Below are 19900 nucleotides of genomic sequence, written 5' to 3' on the forward strand. Positions count from 1 at the left end.
ATTTAATTGTTCCACAATCCAATATTTAATATGCAAATATCATTTTGATATATAACAGCAAATTTGAAAAGTGAGGAAACAATTTCAATATATAACAAGACTGTCTCTCTTCTGAACTGTAATTATACAAAATAAAACTGGTCGAGATTTTTTTTTTAGTATTGGGATTGAATTCTATTAACATGAATTAGAACAAGTCTAATTAAAGGTTAAAAACTTTAAATGTTTCTAATTAAGAGTCTAAATAGCTCCACAACTAGAGTACTACATTTAAAATCCCACCTCAATGACCTTCCTGGCCTCTCTGTATTTTCCTGTTTGCAAGAAAGCGAAGAAGAGATCATAAAGAGCCATCATGTCACCATATTCTCTGCTTATAAAATCTGAAACTAAAGAGACAATAAAACTCATTAATTTACTAAATATACTGAAGCATTTTAATATATTAATCAGATATTTTTAATACTAATATTTTCAAAGCATCACAAAACTCCAAGAATAAGCTATAAAGAAATAAATTTTGAAATATAAAAAATTATTACAACATATTACACAATTTGTTGCAGCTTTGCAATTGATTGTTTTCCTGTTTATCTGCACTATATTTTGAATTACATTCAACAAAATAGTTAGACTATATACTAGCATTCTCTACTTGTAGAGAGCGAGGATACAGGATTTCTTAACTGCACAACGATTTGAAAAGCAGATGTATTGGTTTTTAGTATTGTGTTACTTTCAAGTTGTTTCTTAACAGCTTGAACAAGTATTAGCACTAATCTTTGAGAGCTTCGTGCTGTATTATCTAAGCATTATGATTCTTCTACATTTAAAAATCAGTGTTAGTTTTCAACCTGAAGAACACAGGCATCATTTAAGTGCTTTAAAGTTACACATATAAACACAAACCACCTTTTTACTTCAGATGAAAGAAATTATATGCAAATCATAGAAGAAAAGCATCCAGAAAACATTCCATATAATCAGACAGCATTTGACTACATGCAACCAACCCTTTTGCAGAAGATCAGCATCTCCTTTTTCTATCAGTCTACAGTAGATGTTATGAAGCTGAAGAGTTTTACCATACTTCTTATAACAGTTGACTAAAGCTTCCAGAGCTGCAGGCATGTCATCCCTTGTGGAATGAAGCAAAACAAGAATAAAAACAATCAAACCTTCCAAGCAGGAGCAGTGCATGCTAAACCCACTTTAGTCTTGAAAATTTTAAGCAAAACTCATTCAGTAGTCTGTAATACAAGAGTGTATTTCCCCCCCCAACACACTACAGTTATTTTTAAAGAACATGTAAAGTTTTCCTACAAAGCAAATACTATGTATGCTTGACAGACAGAGAAATGGAAACAGAAGTAGAAATTTACGCTTAAATTTCTTGGTCATATAATTTTTGATTGCATGACCACTGTTCACTATAAATTAACCAAAGGTGTAAATACTCTTCATCATTGGACACACTTGATTTTTGAAATAAAATTCTGACGTTCTGCTATGTACTATTGTGACAAAACCCCAGTTCCATGGAAATTTCAGTTTGTATTTAAGAGTTCTATTTTTCTTGTTAGTAATACTGTGCACATTATATTACCTCCAAATATCTCTGTTTAGACATTTTCAATTTTTAAGCTCTTTAAAATTTTTCAACAGCATTCCTATTTCACTATAGATCTCAAGAGTTAACTAAGTGAACCACAACTCTTTAGATTGCTTTATACTTGTTCTACACCTTAACAAACTAGCTCTAAATCATCTGCTGATTTCCATTTCATCAGAATTGCAGGGCTAGTGTTTTTCCATTCTGTATAAAGGTCAGAATCCAATGCATATTTTCTGCAATAAAAATGTGACTTTTGCAACTAATTCAACAATATATTAAGGTACCAAAATGTATTTTATGTTGGCCTATCCATGTCACATAGAGCCATGGCACTACTATATAACCAGGGCACTAATAAATTAGTGTGTCAACTGCTGACTTCCTTAAATGCACTTAGTCAGGAGCCTTTGAACAGTTAAGTACCAGTAACAAGATTTCCATTTTTTGTTATCTCAGTCCTTTGCTGACTTTTTTCCCCCTACATATATAGTATTAACACATTCAGAAGTACACACAGTTAAAACGCACAACTGAAAAGCCATAAAAACAATCAGATCTGGAACTTAAAATAACAACAAATATAAATCAACATTCTACACTGTGCAACTAACAGAACCAAATCACCTGCTGCAGACTCTTTTTCAAAGGATTACCACCCAACCTAAAAATCAAACCAAAACCAACAGAGCATAACCACTGAAACACTGGTAAAACAATGCGTGAAGTTATTCTTCGCAGAGGAAGCTTAAAGTGAATTTTAAACAAACCAAGATGATACACACAAAATGTAGCAAGTAGCCAAACTGTCAATAAGACTGCATTCTAGATTTCAAAAAGCTTATCAAATAAAGAGTGGTGGAAGTAGGCAAGGGAAAAAAAACCCAACCAACCAAACAAAAAAACCAATCCCAAGAACCCTTCACTTAACAGCAGCACCTGAAGGCCATAATAAAACTGTCTTGAAATAATGACTTTGCATTCCTGAAGCAACTGTATTATTGATGAACTAAACCTTAACAAATTAAGATGTTAAAACAAGCCAAATTCAAATGTCCTTTCCTCACATTAAATTTCCTGTGCAGCACAAACTTCGCTTTTTCAAAGACGACTACATATTATCTTAATCTAGCCTAATATTTTAAAAATTTTAAGAGTAAAACACAGAAGAATTAATTTTGTTCAGTAATACAAGCTTCTGAAAATGAACCTAAGATGATGGATTTCTACCTTAACCCCCTTACGCAGCCCTGTTTACAGTGCATCTTCTGGCACCCCATGGAGTCATTTGAATTTTTGTCATTTGGGGTGAAGACTAAATTACAGGTTAATTTCAAAACTGCAAGTAGATGTTGCAGGCTAGATTACTGTCATAAAAGAGAAATACTATGGTAGTTACTATAGACAGATAGAAAGCTTTATATAATCACTATTTTTCTCCTGCTTTAGATGCAAGTTCAGTTAACACCTAAAAAAAAACAGTTTTACAGAAAACTACTCAATTTCTAAGGAGGCACAACAACATTTACACATTCAAGTTTTCAGTGATAAATCCAGCTTTTCAGATTGATGCTCAAACAGCCATAGTATTGTCTTGGCTGTATTCCTAAAGGATTAAAGTGACTGTTTTTAGGTCAAAGCTATCAATAAACAAATGAATAATTGGAATGTCATTCAAACAGGAACATTAAGAGTTTTATAGTCTCTAAATGTATACTTCTGAAGGCATTAATACTGTATATGCTGAGAAAAAAGTCAGCTAAGAACTGAGATAACAAAAATGGAAATATTGTACTTGTTACTGGTACTTACTGCTCAAAGGCACCTGAATAAGTCTGCATTTAAGGAGGTCAGTATCCTACACACTAATTTACTAGATATTTGTTTTGAATCTATCGAAATCTGGTTTATTTATTCTTTTGCACTGAAGCAACCAACCAGTCACCCACAGTTTACTAGAAAAACTGCATTTACAAAAGAGACAAATGATAGAACTGGCAACAACCAGCTATAAGACAACAGGTATAAAAGTTCAGCCTCTACAAAGAAATTGTTTGTACTACTACTACAAAAAAATCAAGTTTATGCTTGTACTTGAGTTAACACGATTTATTCAACAATCTGCAGTACTTCTTAATTGTCATAAACTGCAATTAATTCCAAGTAAGTACCAGCAACTACTTTTCTACTACTTTTTTTTCACAACTCTGTTAGAAAAGCCCAATGAAAATCTGGAACATATTGTAGGCTTCAAACTTCAAGCACAAGTAACATTTTGACATGCTTCTTGTTATGACTCCCTAACTTAAAAAAAGAACTGCACCAAAAAAATTTTCCTTGTTTTAAGGAAACACTATGTAGACATAAGGATTTGAAGCTAACAGCCGTACATTTGAAAATATTTGTCAATCTTTCTGTACAAACTTATGCACATAAAACACCCTTTTATCTTCCCAAACTACACTACTGCATTAAAAGCCAGGCCCAAAATTACTATCTAATTAATATAGATCAAGTCAAAGAAATAAAGCCCATATACTCATAGCTATGTTGGAAAAATCTGACTTCTGGTGTCAGCCTGGACAAAGTAGCATTTAAAATGTGAACACAGTTGATCCATAATTAATTTTCAGTTGTGCAGATACTACAGCTTTAAATCACTCACAAATATTATCTGTTCAGGGCTAATACCTGTTCCATTTAAAGATTAGCTGTATTTTTCCCTCTCATTGAAACTTGTTCTTTCAACAAAGAAGATATACTATTCCTTTTGAATGACAGAAGGAGCCTCAGTCATCACTGTATTATGCTTGGCCCTTATGTAATCCCAGAAGAGTCCTACTTCAGCATTATTTTTCAACTGATTTGATGCTAGGGTTAAGATGTACTAAATTTTTAGATTCATTTGGTTTCTGTTTAGGATTCCTATGAAGTCCAAGACACTATCAGCACAATCTTCCAAAATATTTGTGTGGGCAATTTTATTCACACAAAGCTATTTGAAGAGACAAAATTACTCAAATGTCTGAGTGTTTGCAGAACACACTCCGTAGCACGCCTGGCTATAACGTGCATGGATCTAACATCCCCCTTCAATTTCAACAAGCCACTCCCCTCTTGCTTCAAGAATGTAGCAGTAAATCTAACCCTTTTACTTGTAATAAACAACTCTCCCAACCAGAGAGTCTGCCTGTTAAAAATAAGACTCCAAATATTGATTTTAATTGGAATGAAGTGCTGCAACATTATGCATAAAGCTTTAGTGAAGTGGCAATTTACCTAAGGGGCTTACTGATTGAAAAGCTCTCAAACCTGAAATCACTAGAGAGGTAGAAAGAAAAAAGGGACTCTCTGGGGTGGGGGTGGTGGGTAGACTAGTAAAACAAATCCCTCTCTACAAATCTGAAGCAGATGTTAGTGTAGAGGGAAGTCAATTCAACAAGGTACAATCAGCTTTACAAAAATTATTCTGTTAAAAGAGAACGGGCTCTTGAAAGAGCTAAATGTTTTTCTGTTCATTTGCTATACTAAGGAATCTTCAAGGAGACTTGTGTTGCAATTACAACTAATCCTCCCCAAAAAATTAACTGTGTTGAAGGCTTTGTAATTTCCCTAGGTACAATTTAGCTGTCACTTACTTTAAAATTTACTCAAACACGCGTTCCGAACAGCACTAACTTCACATGTCAAGTGCTTTCCAGCCAATTGAGTCTAAACTGGAAGTCGGTGTTAAACAACTGAATGATTAGACAAGATAGCTCATTTCCCTGCTCTTTTGTTCAGAATAAAATGCCACATTTACATTATCAGACTCAACAGGATTTTCTGACAGAGGGAGAAAAAATCCTAGTGAACACTGTCCGTACCAAGCACATGAAGCCTGTCATTTACCAATCATCCTTCAAAAAGCAATAGCCATGAATGTAACTTAATTACGACCCAATGATCCTTGACAAAAAATCATCTTATCACTGTCCTGTCCCCATAGGGCAAATGAGACGCTTTTGTCCTTTGGCACTGACGATGCTAAATTCCTAATTGCAATAATGGAGTAAGAGAGCCAAAAATTCCTAATTTCATTGCAACACATACAGAGTTTTAATACAAATATTTGAAATAAAGCCACTAAAAACTAGGAAAAAACCTCTCCCCACTAGGGATACTTTTTCCCCACTAAAAATATTACCTAATTTAAAAATATGCCTATTTTTAAAAGTAAATTTGGAAGTAAACTAACTTATATGTGCTACAGAATAATCTCAAACAAAATCACAGCTGAATTTAACTCTGTGAAACCAAGAGAAGAAAAATTGTCAAGGCACTAGATTCATACTGTATCTACTGCATAAGAAACTAAACAAAATGGATCATATAAGATTAATCAAAAACCAGCACAATGCTCTACTGGACAATGCTGTATTAAAATATACCGACCATTTTTAAATAAACACAATCCAGCTTTAGTCTTTTTATAATTTAAAAAACAGATATTAAATGTTTGCATTCACTGACTTAAAACTACAAAATATTTTGTCCATACAGTCTGTAACAAGGTTTTCACAGTTTACTTGCACATTTTCTTCCCTCTGCTTAAGAGTACTCCTGATACAGAGAATTAGTAAATTTCAAAGCTGAAGATATTTTGTTTCATTTTTTTCTCCAAGGTTACTATTCAAGGAGAGTAGAAACAAACATCTGTTAATGAAAAGACAGGAACCACATGAAGTTTTTAAGATGTGTATTCCTATTCTTATTTGTTCTAAAGTTGGCTCGTGCAGGTTTCTTGGAAGATGAAAAAAACTCATCAGTAGTTACTGTAATTTATCATCCTGTAAATAGGTATTATCAAAGTATCATACAGGACAGGAGCAAGTTAGCTTCACAAACCTTTTCAGGTTTGTAAAATGGTTCATGTTCAAATAGGCTTCCCCTGACAGTTGGTAGAGAAGGTAAAAGCCAAAACTACAATCCTTAAAATCAGAAGAAATTTTATATGGTGTAGGTAACACAACCTTTTCCAGTTATTAACAGTTGGAAGAATCAGTTCAAAAAGTAAGATATGTTTTAAGAAAAGGTACAAGCTCTTCATATCCTTGCAGCTTTTAGAAAGTAGTAAGATTTTTATCATACTGTCCACAGCAGCTGTATCACCATGGACGACAGACCAAGATTCCATGCATGGACTGTCTCTATTTTTCATGTGATTTCACCATCTTGAGAAACTATTCAGAATCATTAATAAAAATCATACAATTAAAAGCAGGGGAGTGGTTCCCCTTGAATTTATTCATGGTAAAAGAAAAACCAAGATAGTATGAATTGACTCTCCAGTTACTTTAGTTAAATATTTCCCAAAATACTAAAGGCAACATGTCCATTCTACTAGATTATTAGATTTTGTTAGCTTTTGTCAAGTTATACTGTTCATCATCAACAATTTTTTCTTTTCCATGCTGTACTGCTAGGACTTAACAAGAACTTTCGAATATTCAGGACTGGGTATAGAGAAAAAAGGGTAGATGAAAACATTTTACACCTACAATTGTAGAAACCTTCAAAAGTAAACCAGATTCCTTAAAAGCAATTAATAAACTAAGAACACAAAACACTAGCACTGCTTAAAAAAAACCCAAAAAACAAAAAAAAACCCAAAAAAACCCAAGAACATCACAGAGCTAATTTCAGAGGTATGCTGACAACCTGCAGCTAAATGACAGCAATTCAGCGTATTTGAACTGTAGGATGGCAAATAGTAAGCACTACTGCTGCAAGAAGTAACAAACACTTATTTCAGTCACTCCTAACTTTCAAAAACTCTTACTATCTCCAAGACAAAAAAAAACCCAAACCAAAAAGAAACCAAAAAAACCCAGTGAAATACCATTATTCCTCCCAAGCAAACAATGCAGGAAAGCATCCCCCTTCTGTCTCTCCACCCATAAGGCAGCAAAAAAACCATAGGAAATTAGCTTACTTTGCATTTTATTTATATACATTAAATGAATTAAGAGTTATACAGGCAAGTAACTGTATTCATATACTTCCACAGTATGGAACTACTTTCTCCTTTAAAAATCTAGTCTCATCAAGAGTCTCTTTATTGAAAAACAAAAAACTTTAGAAAGTTTTACCAAACATTTATAATCCAAAAGAACGTGGAATCAAACTAAAATAACACTCTTTACGGTCTCCCTTTGCATCCACACATGATCACATCTTTATTTACATCACCATATACTACTTCTGGAGTGAAAAGAACCCAAGTAGCGTCACATACAGCTTGCATGTCAACGTGCATAAAGCAGTCATGTAAAATGCAGCTGCTCTTACTGCACACTGCAAAGCGTATTGAATATTTTTCCAACACATTAGTTACATATGATTGCAGTTAAATTACTTTCATAAACATTTGCCTTGTCCTGTGATATAGCCAAGGCAGTGTTGCTGACTGAAAAAATGCATGCTATATTCTTAACTGATGACCACTACACTAAAATACTATTTTGAGAAGAGACTGTTCATGCATCTACCAAGAGTTACATCTTTTTGACAAGAATTTTGAATACAGAAAATGTTACAGACCTTGCATACGCAGAATACTCAAAACTAAAAAACTCTACACATTAACAGAAACATTATTTGGCATCTTACACGATACTATGAAAAAATATCTTATTTCATAGGTGTTATATTTAAGCCAAGAACACTTCATACACATGAACTGAACTGCAAGAAATTGATGAACAAGCCTAGCTGCAAGAGATTAAAATCCAGCTACTACATAAATGACATAAGAAAAAAATAAAAGGATTGTGCATATGGTAAAGGAAGTGAAAAGGGATTCTTGGCTCAATTTTAGTAAGAAATTGCTATATAGTTCAAACATACCTTAACTCAAATATCCTTCACCTCGCAATGAAAATTTATGCAAAGGAACATGACACATGGAATTTCAGATACTTCCTGCCAGGCTGAATGTATGAACTTCCTTTTCTCTACTAAACAGAATTAAAAGTATATATGGAAAAAGAAAAAAAAAAATCCCAATAGACAAACCAGACTACTTTCTTTGAATTTTAAGTTCAGCAACATAGCAATAGCAGTTCAGCAACAGAACAATAACATCAAATTATTTAAATTACATGAATTAAAAATCCAGTGTTCAACAACCTCCTTTCAACTTACCTGTGACGTACTGGATAGCACAGCAAAATAACTCTGTTTTGATGGGAAAACATATACTACTTAACCACAGGAGCTGAGAATATAGCTATCATGCTCTGAATAGCTATCTTGTCAAACAGACTTTAGAACCAACCAATTCATAAGCATATTCCAATATATAGCCACTTCATCTCTGATGTGTCCATAAAACACAACCGTTGTTCCCAGAGACCATGACATGCTGTGTAACCAATGAAAACAGACTTACCTAACTTAAGAAAACATTTGTTCATTACTATTCCTAGACCACTTAAGTATTATATGTGCATGCATGTGTGCATGTTTATGTGTGTGAGCACTTTCAGACATGAATGTGCAGCTGTATATAGCATACACAGGCCATATAACACAAATAAATATCACTATCATAACTGGGCTTCAGATGAAACAAAACATCGCTTACTTTTCAAGGTGAACTGTAATCAGAGGGGAATGAAGGGCAGCAGTTTCTGCCAACCCCAAGTTCACAATGGTCTCATGCAATCGATTCACTGTTTCAACTTCACCTCGCATGGCTGCGGCATTAAGAATGCGGAAAAAAGATGCAACTGTTCTGTCTGAGATAGGAACATCCTTCTCTTTCATCTCTGTTAGAATGTCAATAGCATCTACAATGAAACAACACAAAAGACTGTTAGGTAATTTCATGAAGGGAAAACAAACTGCTATTAAAACAGCATTTCAAACCCAGCAGGAATGTAAATTCTGGTGTATAATGCCGATTTCAAGTTAATTACTACTTGCATTTCTAAACGAGACTACAATTATAAATCCACAATAGCATGGTTTTATCATTTTGCTGCAACTTTGACTACAAATTATAGATAGGAACTGTGTGCCCACTCTGCACCACATAACCCTGTATAGTCTGCCCTATAGCTGCAGGATTCTACTAAATGGATGCTTTTATCGTTCAATGCTAACATCTGCTAAATCACTCCATTGTTTCTTCAGCAGATGGCTTGTCACGAGGCCAGATAATAAAGATATGTTTACACTGTATATACAGCCAGACTAATGGTCTGATACCGATAGGGCCTGTTTGCTGTGTCGATACTAATTAGCCAAGGAGAGCCAATGAAAGCTTTCTAACAGACTGCACGTTAAAACATTAGGTTCATTAAGCTTCATTAGTAAGGCAGAAACAAACATTTTGGTATATGGAATAAGTGCATTTTTGTAATGTTCTTAATTATTGCATAGACAGAATGTTTTGACCACTTTACATTTAGCTACATTTATGAACTGTTTTATTTTCTGAGGGACATTTATGCTCTTAAAAGCAAGCTAATCTTTTCAAACTGCTTTAATGTAGAGGTGGTCATGATCTGATTTATTATTATTTGGAAAACATCGGCTTTGTTTATTATTTTCGTAATAGGAAGCTTAATGAGGCCAATACAAATGTCAAAGATATATCTTACAAGAAAGAAAATTACATTAGCTTTTGTATTTTACTGTATAGTGTTTTATATAAAATAATAATATTTTGTGTCTAGGCTTGGACAACACTTGTTACGGTGTTGTTAAGTCTTCTACAAATTCACAGAACTCGATATTCAGAATCACCTTTTAAAGTTGATGACGGTCTAGAGTTCTTTTAAAGATCAACCAAATATTGTAAATTACTGAATTATATTAGACTAAATGACAGAAATTAAAGAGCTAACTGCTTAATGCAAACATGTAGAAATACATAACATGCAGTTTGCAGAACACTCGTTAAAAGCCAAAATTTACAGGCAGTATGACAGATTGCCTCTAAAATTCAATAGCAAACATATAAAAGAATATTAACAGAAAAATATATACTTTACAAGAAGTTAAATAAATTTTTGCAATACTTGGCTCTTACAAGAAGGTTATGTTTATACGTTTTATGTTCAGCCTTCAGACCTTCTTAAGCAAAAACAAAGCCATTAGTCTAGGCACATACGCAATTTGTGCCATAAGTCATGATCTTCAAACTCAATCCAAACAGCAATGCTAATAAAAACTAGCTGCAGAAATGCAAAAAGCATTGAGCTGTGCAAATGTAAATGACAAGCTTGCCAATCCATTAAAACTAATGGCCTGCACTGTCCAAGCATCTCTGGTTGAATTCACATGCAAATCTGTATGCAAAATGTTCAAGCACTTTTCTGGACATGATATACCATTAATATCAACTCACATTTTTATTCTTGAGGCAAGATACCTTTATTATATAGCAGAAACACACAAGGAAAACAAGTGGATTACCTTCTAGTCTACCATGCCTTCCTAAGACTTCTACCAACGCTACGTACTTTCCAGTGTCAAGAGCAACAGGTGAATTCTTAGGGAAGCTAGAAATTAAAACATTAAGAATTCTATGAACAGAAGCTCACATTTTCTGGACTCAGTTTAAAGATTTATTTTTAAAACTACATAATGAAACAGCAGCATTGAGAGCTAAAAGATATAAGTATTAAAGGAAAAATCTGATGACTTTAAAAGACACATCATTAAAAAGTGATTTAAAAATATTATCCACAAACCTTCCCACTCCCAAATCCCAAAAGTTATAAAGAGCCAAATGTTTTAATTACTTATTTGGTAGTTATTGCATAAAACAGGGTATTCCCCAGAAGCCTGGAAAGAAAAATCAGTCCACATAGCTGGGGCAGTGCTATATTCCTTTTTGATAAAGAATATGAACCTATCCACAGACAGTAACAGGTTAAAAGCTACTATTTTTAAGTTTCTGCTATGTATTTGCTTTCTTCTTTTTCTGGAAGTTTTAAATTAATTCCTTCTCTATTGTTTCTTTTTGTAACAATTCAAAGAGTCAGTTCTTAGCAATACTATGCTACACCTGAGGCAGATCAGTAAAAACATGCTTCTGCAGTGAAGCTCCACTAGAAGACTCAATTTTACTTCATGCAAGCTCACCATGGGGATCATATGAGAGTGGTAGTATGGTCAAAAACAATACACTACTGTTATTTGCAGAGCAGCAAATTTCTTGATACTCAGCTCAACCATTTCACATAATTTCAAACACTAGCAAGGTGTAACGAGCACCTGCCTGCTAACCTACTGTAAAACCAAAGCAAATAGTTTGTGAGTGCACTGAGACAGAGAACCTGAAAGCAACACATAACTTGCTCTATATTCCCTGTAACATCAGACCAAAAAGAGGCTTTCAAGGAAAAAAGGGAAGGGGCAAACAGAAAGCTGATCTGTAAGAACTTGCTGCAGGATAAGTCATGCATAGCATGTTTTAGCTGGGAGCTAATTCTCAAACACAAGATGCAAAGGTCCGAAAATAAAAATTTAAAGTAGGATGCTTGTTGAGAACCTTAAAACAATGTCACTTAGAAATACTGCTATTCTAAAGACAATATAGGTTCAGCATATTCTAAACACATTCTAGGAGCTTTCTAACACACAATACAGGTACTTTTTTTTCCCCCCTTAAACTAAGCCCAACTTCAATTTAGACACTATGCATGTTTAAAAAAAAAAAAAAACACACATCCTACATAGCAATTTATTGCATAGCAATAGCAACACCAGAACTACATAGTAATTTACCTTTAAAAAAAATATTACTGACCATACAAAGTAGCTATTTCTGACATTCAATTATACAAAGCAAGTTTTTGTTTCAAAAAACCACACCCTTGGCTGTTTCAAATGCACACACATTGGTGGGGAAAACTAATTAAACATGGATGAGGGGGTAAATACTCAACCTATTTAATTCAACAAGGTCTGCGTATCAGCATAAATCTCTCTGACATGTTTCAGTGCCGGTGTACTTACACTTTTTCTTTCAGGTTCATTGCCTCTTCTACATTATCATGTCGACAGCACAAATTTATTAAGGCTGCATAGCCACCGACAACCATGTCCGGTTCGTATTTGGCTTTCACTTCAAGGGCTTTTTGCATATTCTAAAAAAGGAACAAAGCAAAGATGTGAACTAGAGGAAAAGTCAATATGACATTATGATTCTTATATGTTCAGTGTGTAGTTACATGACTGCTTTAGTGCTTTTAGTAGTGTAAGATCACATTTGAAAACAGTGCTGCAATGCTTTAACAAATTTTAAGAGTGAAAATTATTTTGCAGAAATTAATATTTTTCCAAAACATCTTTTATATTAACTTGAGTTGATTTCTAAATACATTTGCTTGCTTTATGTTTATATTTCTAGCATGTTCTAAGGCAAGGCTTCTTTTTCTAAATCCAGACAGACACCATAAACATGATTAACCCAAATTCCAAAATAGTTCTTATTTATTCGGAATTCGTAACAATTTTCACCTGGTACACTGCCAAACACATAACAAAACTACTTTCTAAAGAATAAAACTACTTAATGATCCCATAGAAAGCTTATTTTTTTATACATTCCCATTCATACATTTGAGCACTTTGAACTTACAATGATGTTTGCTTCTAGTCTTATTTCATATGCAAAATCATAGAACAGACAGCTGAGAATCATTCTTTCTAAATTGTATTCTTAGCAACAGAGAATATTGTGCTATCATCTGCACGACTATTACTGTTCCTATATATACAGCTTTATAGGCAGGATCATACTGAACAAGAAACTGAATAAAAGTGTCGTGATACCCCACAAATTACAGACACACACTAAATGAATGTAAACTACAGCTGGACGCCTGCCGAATGAAGGCAAGAGACCCTTTATCTCAGAACAGCTTTCCTCCTGCAGGAAAATGGAATTTCAATCCCTGCATTAACAACCTAGTAATATTTGAATTGCAAATGACTAGTGCACGTATCAGTTGCTTGACAATCTAGATATAAGAGACCGGAGCCATGGCTTGAAAGGACATTTGGCATGTATGATAAACCTATCACAGCTGTTACTATCATTCACTTTGCAGATTATTGTAAACAAACTTCAGCAACCCCAAAACATGCCATTCAAGGTGTTGCTGAAATTAGTTAACCTTTTGATTTAATTGCTTTTTGCACTTATGTTTGATTTATAAGCATCAAACCATGAAACCTCAAGCACTGCACTTGTCTTTGCTTAACTGTGTCTTTCCATAATACAGTCATTTATGTCCCTTTAAAAATATAGCTATGTTTCCAATTATCTCTGCACTGCCTAAGATACCTCTTCTTCACAAAGAGCAAGTATGAGCTGTTTCAAGACATCTGTAATAGGCTGGTTTTCAGCTTTTCGCTTTTCTAGTTTCCTCTCCAACGCAGACACGTCAGATTTAGCGCTCTAAATGGAGGTAACAGAAAGAACATCAATTGCAAAAACATCCTTCCCCAAACAACTTGTCGAATCACTTTAATAAAAGACAGGCAAAATAATCCCCCTCTTTCATAGTATAAGAAATTTATAAATCATTTAAGGTGCTTTTATCTGTTTAAGTAGTACAGACTAATTGAAGATTTGAGTCAGATACAGTAAAAAAAAGCATTAGGTATCCTATCTACAAAGGTCAACTTTACTATCTCTCTCGTATTCGGTTCTTTGTGTTCAGGGAAGTAGGGAACAGAAGCCTGTTTCTTCTTCCATCTCCACTCTGCTCAGATCAAAGATGCAAAGACTTGACACTCCACCATTAGAAGCAGTATAGATTTATATGATTCCTGCCACTCAAGTGGATCACTGTAATTTATAAGCATGAATTAAGCCTCAAACCACCACTGTCAACTAACTAGAACTTTCAAAAAAATATTTACCAGACAGGGAAACTGAGGCATGAAACCTCAGCCAACTCCAAGGTCAAGCATCAGGTTTATGCGAAAAATCTGGATAGCCTTCACTCCTACCCTGGAAAGTAACCTCTGAACTTCAAATGGTAATTTAAATAATGTTAATATACTTCCATGATGTGAAAGCTAGTGATTATACTTCATCTAAAACCCATATCCAAACATTATTGTTTCAGTAAGAACAAGCATAGCTATCTGTGAATTTACTTACTTCTGGAATGTTGTCTGCAGACAGGAATTTTTTATGAGACAATAACCTTGCATCCTAAAATGTAATAAGCAAAGATATCACTAATCCCCCCCCAAAAAGTTCAATCTCTAAGTGAGCATATCATGTTAAAAACGTTCAAGTTAATTATATAATTCCAATGTTAAAAAAATATGTATTCTGCAGCATTATTGCATTGACTTGAAAAAGTACTTATTAAATGTATTCCTCAAAAACTTTCATATATGAAATGAAAATAGCTTCAACAGTGAAAAATCAAGGGAACATTAAAAGCCTTACATATAATCAATGCATAAAGCTATTTATTTTGCAAAGGAGAATATATTAACAGAGTACATATACTCTTTTTTTGCTTCAAAGTAATTGCTATAGAATCACAGACCTTAGTTAATTCAGGAACTTGAGAGGAGTCCAGCAGTCTGCAAATGCCGCTGTAGAGGATTGTAGGGATAACTATATTCTGTACCAAGAGGTAGGGAAAAAATTATGAGTTTTGAAACACAACCAAACCGAAATTTGTCTAACAGAAATTATCTCAGACGTAATTCAAGTCTCCAGCTCTTGCATGTCATTGAGAACTGGTCTGGTTGTACTTAAAAGCAGCAATTTCAAATCTAATAGATACATGTCAGGCAGGACAGGCATTATGTAGCAAAAAATGAAATGGTACCATCTTCTTCAGCTGATGGAAGTATTGTCTCAAACGCTCCTCCTTGGCCTGTATCTCCGAGTCACTCATGCTGTCAATCAAGTGATAAAGAAAATAGCCAACAGCTTCTGTGGAAAAAAACAAGAGAAAGCATTCCACTAAAATTACCGAGACTGTCATGTTATCAAGATTAATTTATAAGAAATCATTTTGGTGTGAGATGTCACCCTGATGAGAGGCTCTGAAATGGCAACAATGATCACTGAGGCATAGAGATTATGTGGTTTGGGAGCACATATCTAACTGGTGAGTGAAAGGAATATTAATTATTTTCAGACCTAGTGACAGCTTTTCAGTACAGAATCTTACTTCAATCTATTTTTTCCACTACTGTGTGACAGAAGTGGTACTGCCCAAGGCCTACCCCCCTTTCCTGCCCACTACCCCAAATAGTTGCCACAAATATTTTGTCATTGCTCAAAAGAAAAAACAGATTTCTAACACTTGGCATATTTATTCTGTATATTTTACCCATTATATTCCATTACCATTATATTCCATTCCATTAAGTATTGTAATATTAATATAAAAACAAAAAATATTTTAACCATTAGATCAGCTAATACTGAAGAAGTTGCCTATTAGCCAATGAAAATCAAGATTAACAGATTTTAGCAAATAGTGTTAAGATTCTTATCTATGCACGTGTAAAAATATATGGGGTCCTGTAGCTGAGAAGAGCATCAATTATTGTATTCTCAAAGGTTAGCTTTCCCTATGCCCCCTTGTCCCTCCAGTCCCGATGGGAGGAATAAAACCCCCTGTTTTATGAAAACCAGATTATACAAAAAAACACACTTATTTCAAAGTAGAAGATGTGGGATATTAAGTAACATTTTGTTTCACAAAATCAGAAGAGCTACTAAACATAAAACTAGGGTGAAAGACCGGGGTTTTTTTGGTTGGTTGGTTTCTTGTTTTGGTTTTTGTTTTGTTTTTTTGTTTTGGTTTGGTTTTTTGTTTTTCTTTTTTAGTATTTCAGCACTCCTACTGTGCTCATTCTAAATCTCTATTTCAGTCAATAAATTTAGAAAAATAAACTGTTATCAGCAAGATTTCCTTATAATTCTAAAAAAGATCACATGGATCTCACAAAATATGCTCTGATTATTCGAATCAGGATTTTACCCAACATGTTTTCAAATTTCACTTTCAAAAAGAAGCAATCAGTGTTTACTGTTGTAATCCCTCAAACCCATCATTACACAGATGAACGGATTTGCGGATAAGTTACAATCATAGAAATTGAAACTCTACCAGTTGGTCCCGGAGGCGTCAGGCAATAACGTTCATCCTTGTACAACAGTTCTGTTATCTGGTAAGACAGAATAATCGTACATTGCAGCCAAAAGAAGCAAGCAAGGACAAATAGTTTCTGAAATTGAATTCTCAAAATAATAAAGCATTTCTCTGTGAAAGTACTATTCTTTACCACATCACAGTAATTCCCTAAGAAATACAAGGAAGTTTTTTTTTGTAAATAATAGGTTTCTCTTAAAAAAATATATCGCAAACAGAAATGCTTTCTGAGGTATGGCAGTAAGGCAGACACTCTAGTGTTCTGTTTACGTATCACTCTACAGAAAAGTTAGATATCGTAAGACATTGCTTAAAGCAAATATTAACCAGCGTCACTCCTGAATCTGCTACAATTATGTTCTAATTTACTGAAAGGCTGACATTTTTTATTTTGGAAGAAGCAAAAACGTAAAAAAAAAAAAAAAAAGAACACTATTTATCATGCTCTGCTACAGCTGTTGTAAATAAGTGCAATTTTGGATGACAAAATGTGTCCATAAAAATTAACTGCATTTCACTAAATTTAGCACATGTTCCACCAGTCACACAAACTGACGAACACATAGATTTTACTCCAGAGGAAAAGAATCATTTACCCAAAAGCCCCCACATCCTGCCTCCAAATATTTTAATCTAAACTACATCACTTCAAAAATCCACTTGACTGTTCTTAAGGAAATTACATCATCTTTAGTTAAAACCTGAGATTTTAACTATTTCAAGAATTTTGCTTTATGTGCCATGATTCTAGAATGCAAACTGAAAGAAGTTAGAGGGAGATGCATTCCCACTGTCAAAGTGCTTTGTTTTAAGTAATGACAAAAGGAACCCTCACCTTCAATTTTTAATGAAAAATTGATAAACAATGCCAGAAAATATCAAACATGCAATGGAATACCCTATCTATCACTTCTCCTTCTACCAACACCCAAGAGACTGTGGACAGTTAACCTACAGTTTTCTTCTGCCCTTTTGCCCTCATCCTCCTACGAGAAATCAACACACAGAAGAACCTACAACTACAATAAAATCCAATAAAGTCAGAACACAGTTCTCCTGCATCAAATCTCAGAGAACACCAAAAAGGATGGATTACAGAAAAAAGCTGAATATGTCATATAATTTCTAATGCTAAGTATCTATTTCTTTACCAAGTTAGCTTTTTTTTAATAGAAGGTTAATACATGTCCTTACTCATAAATTTATCAGAGACAACAAAATATATCTCTCTTCCATTGTGGAGAACAGCAAAAGTAACTCTAGAAACTACTTCATGTGCAGATCATCATCACTTCAGTCCTCTGACTGTCCTTCAAAATTAATTTCATAATGAGAGAAATAAGAGATCCCCTTTCTTTCTTCTCCCTGCCCTCCCTTTTCATTTTTTAAATGAAGAAAGATAGAGGCATAAGACAAAAATATCCTCTCACCATAACCTTCACACAAAATAAAATGGTAGTATAATACAAACCTGCACCTCACAAGCTGTACCCAATTTATATAGATCATTAATCAGTGACTCCAAATTACAATCTCCATTTCATTCCTAGATTTCTTTGCAAAATCTAAAATATACTGCAAGCCGCGTACTAGTTTATTAGTCAGCAGGTACATTATCAAAGAAAAAAGACAAAAAGCACAGTGCACCCCTTCCCAAATTCTGTAACCACATCCCAGGCAGTATCTGCCAACATCTCCTCTATTCTAGTGTTCTGCAAAATGTATTGACCAAATTATATTGCAGTGTCTTTCTAATGTAGCCCATACCAGGGAGGGCAAGATTATCAGTTACTTCCCCTTGACATCCAGGTGATTTCTTTTATCTTTGCCTTCAATGTTCTTATTTATATGACAGAAACTTTAAAATCCTCATTGTGCCTTATTTTATTAGTACTAGCATAGGGATAGGAAGAAAGTTTAGGGAAGGCAGGAAAGGGAATTGAAAAGTGTCAGATTACACAACCATGGCAGGTTTTGTTACAGAAGCTACAACTATATATGACCTTCAGCTGTAACAACGTTGAGCTAGAAGTTGGAGTAGCATAAGCAACACTACATGGTAGCACCACATTTGATTTTTCACAATTACACTTAACTGTCCAATTTCAAAACTCAATTTCATACAGTTGTACAATCTGCCACTGACAGAAATCTTGCTCAAATTAATCAGATCTACAACTATCAGGCTCAGAATTCAGACTTTCAGCAATGCATCATAAATATGCCATGCCTAAAGAACTTGATTTTCTTTACAGGATTATTTCCACTTACCTTGCTCCAAAGATGTACATCATCTGAGCTGAAGAGGGCAGCAAAGGATAACAAATTAAAAGCAATAAAATGATTTTACTCTTGTATCTTTTTAAAAAAAATAAAACCAACACATCAACATAAATCATTAATACTGAGGATCTTATTAAATTATTTAAATAAATTTAAAGTACAATAATTGCCACATATTGTTTAAACCAACTTTGTACAACATCAGTATTGTACCTTCTACTCTACTGCATATGGTCATAGTTTCTGCCAAAGAGTTTAAAAGAATGCAGCAATTCAAACAGATAACTAAGACTACAAAGAATATATTTTAGTTTCAGTTCAATTTTTTAACATGTCCTAATTATACTTGTTTATTTTATACTTCATTCTATTTAGCATTTCAAGAAAATAAGCTTCACTCAATCAAGTCACACTTTACATAGCAAACGCTCGATAACATGCAATTTGCTAGAGCAAAAATTTAGACTCCTGTTCATTAAAGTTAGATTTTTAGTATAGACAGATAACTAGAGGCAGCTATAAATGCATTTATACTATGCAAAAAAGAAAGTAATCAAATATCTTACTTAAGGTAGAAAGTTTATTACAGTGAGATAGATAATATTTAAAAAAATAGAAAAAATATATTAAGAACTCTGATTTCTCCCCTCCTAGAACAGGGGAGAACTTGGAAAGCACTTCTCTGTACATTATCACGTTAAAACCAAAGATCAAATGCTAACCAGTTCACTGAAGTATAAAACACCTGACATATTCCTATAATTTATAGAACATGAAAATTCTTGGTAGAAGCCATAAAACTTTTTGG

The 19900-nt window shown here is 33.9% G+C and overlaps 1 protein-coding gene across 1 annotated transcript in view; it reads right to left on the reverse strand.

Moving 5' to 3' along the window:
• Positions 1 to 19108, reverse strand: part of LRPPRC (leucine-rich pentatricopeptide repeat containing) — a gene marked incomplete at its 5' end in the record, with an annotated part of 55484 nt that extends 36376 nt beyond the window's left edge. The window contains 11 exons of the mRNA XM_010076360.1: positions 283 to 389; positions 1014 to 1138; positions 9240 to 9444; positions 11078 to 11163; positions 12626 to 12756; positions 13959 to 14072; positions 14784 to 14837; positions 15184 to 15261; positions 15472 to 15578; positions 16768 to 16825; positions 19081 to 19108. Coding sequence (XP_010074662.1) covers positions 283 to 389; positions 1014 to 1138; positions 9240 to 9444; positions 11078 to 11163; positions 12626 to 12756; positions 13959 to 14072; positions 14784 to 14837; positions 15184 to 15261; positions 15472 to 15578; positions 16768 to 16825; positions 19081 to 19108 — 1093 coding nt within the window. The remainder of the gene's footprint in view (positions 1 to 282; positions 390 to 1013; positions 1139 to 9239; positions 9445 to 11077; positions 11164 to 12625; positions 12757 to 13958; positions 14073 to 14783; positions 14838 to 15183; positions 15262 to 15471; positions 15579 to 16767; positions 16826 to 19080) is intronic.
• Between the last annotated feature and the right edge of the window lie 792 nt (positions 19109 to 19900).

This window comes from Pterocles gutturalis, unplaced genomic scaffold (assembly GCF_000699245.1).
Source record: "Pterocles gutturalis isolate BGI_N339 unplaced genomic scaffold, ASM69924v1 scaffold24513, whole genome shotgun sequence".
Taxonomy (NCBI): Eukaryota; Metazoa; Chordata; class Aves; order Pterocliformes; family Pteroclidae; genus Pterocles; species Pterocles gutturalis.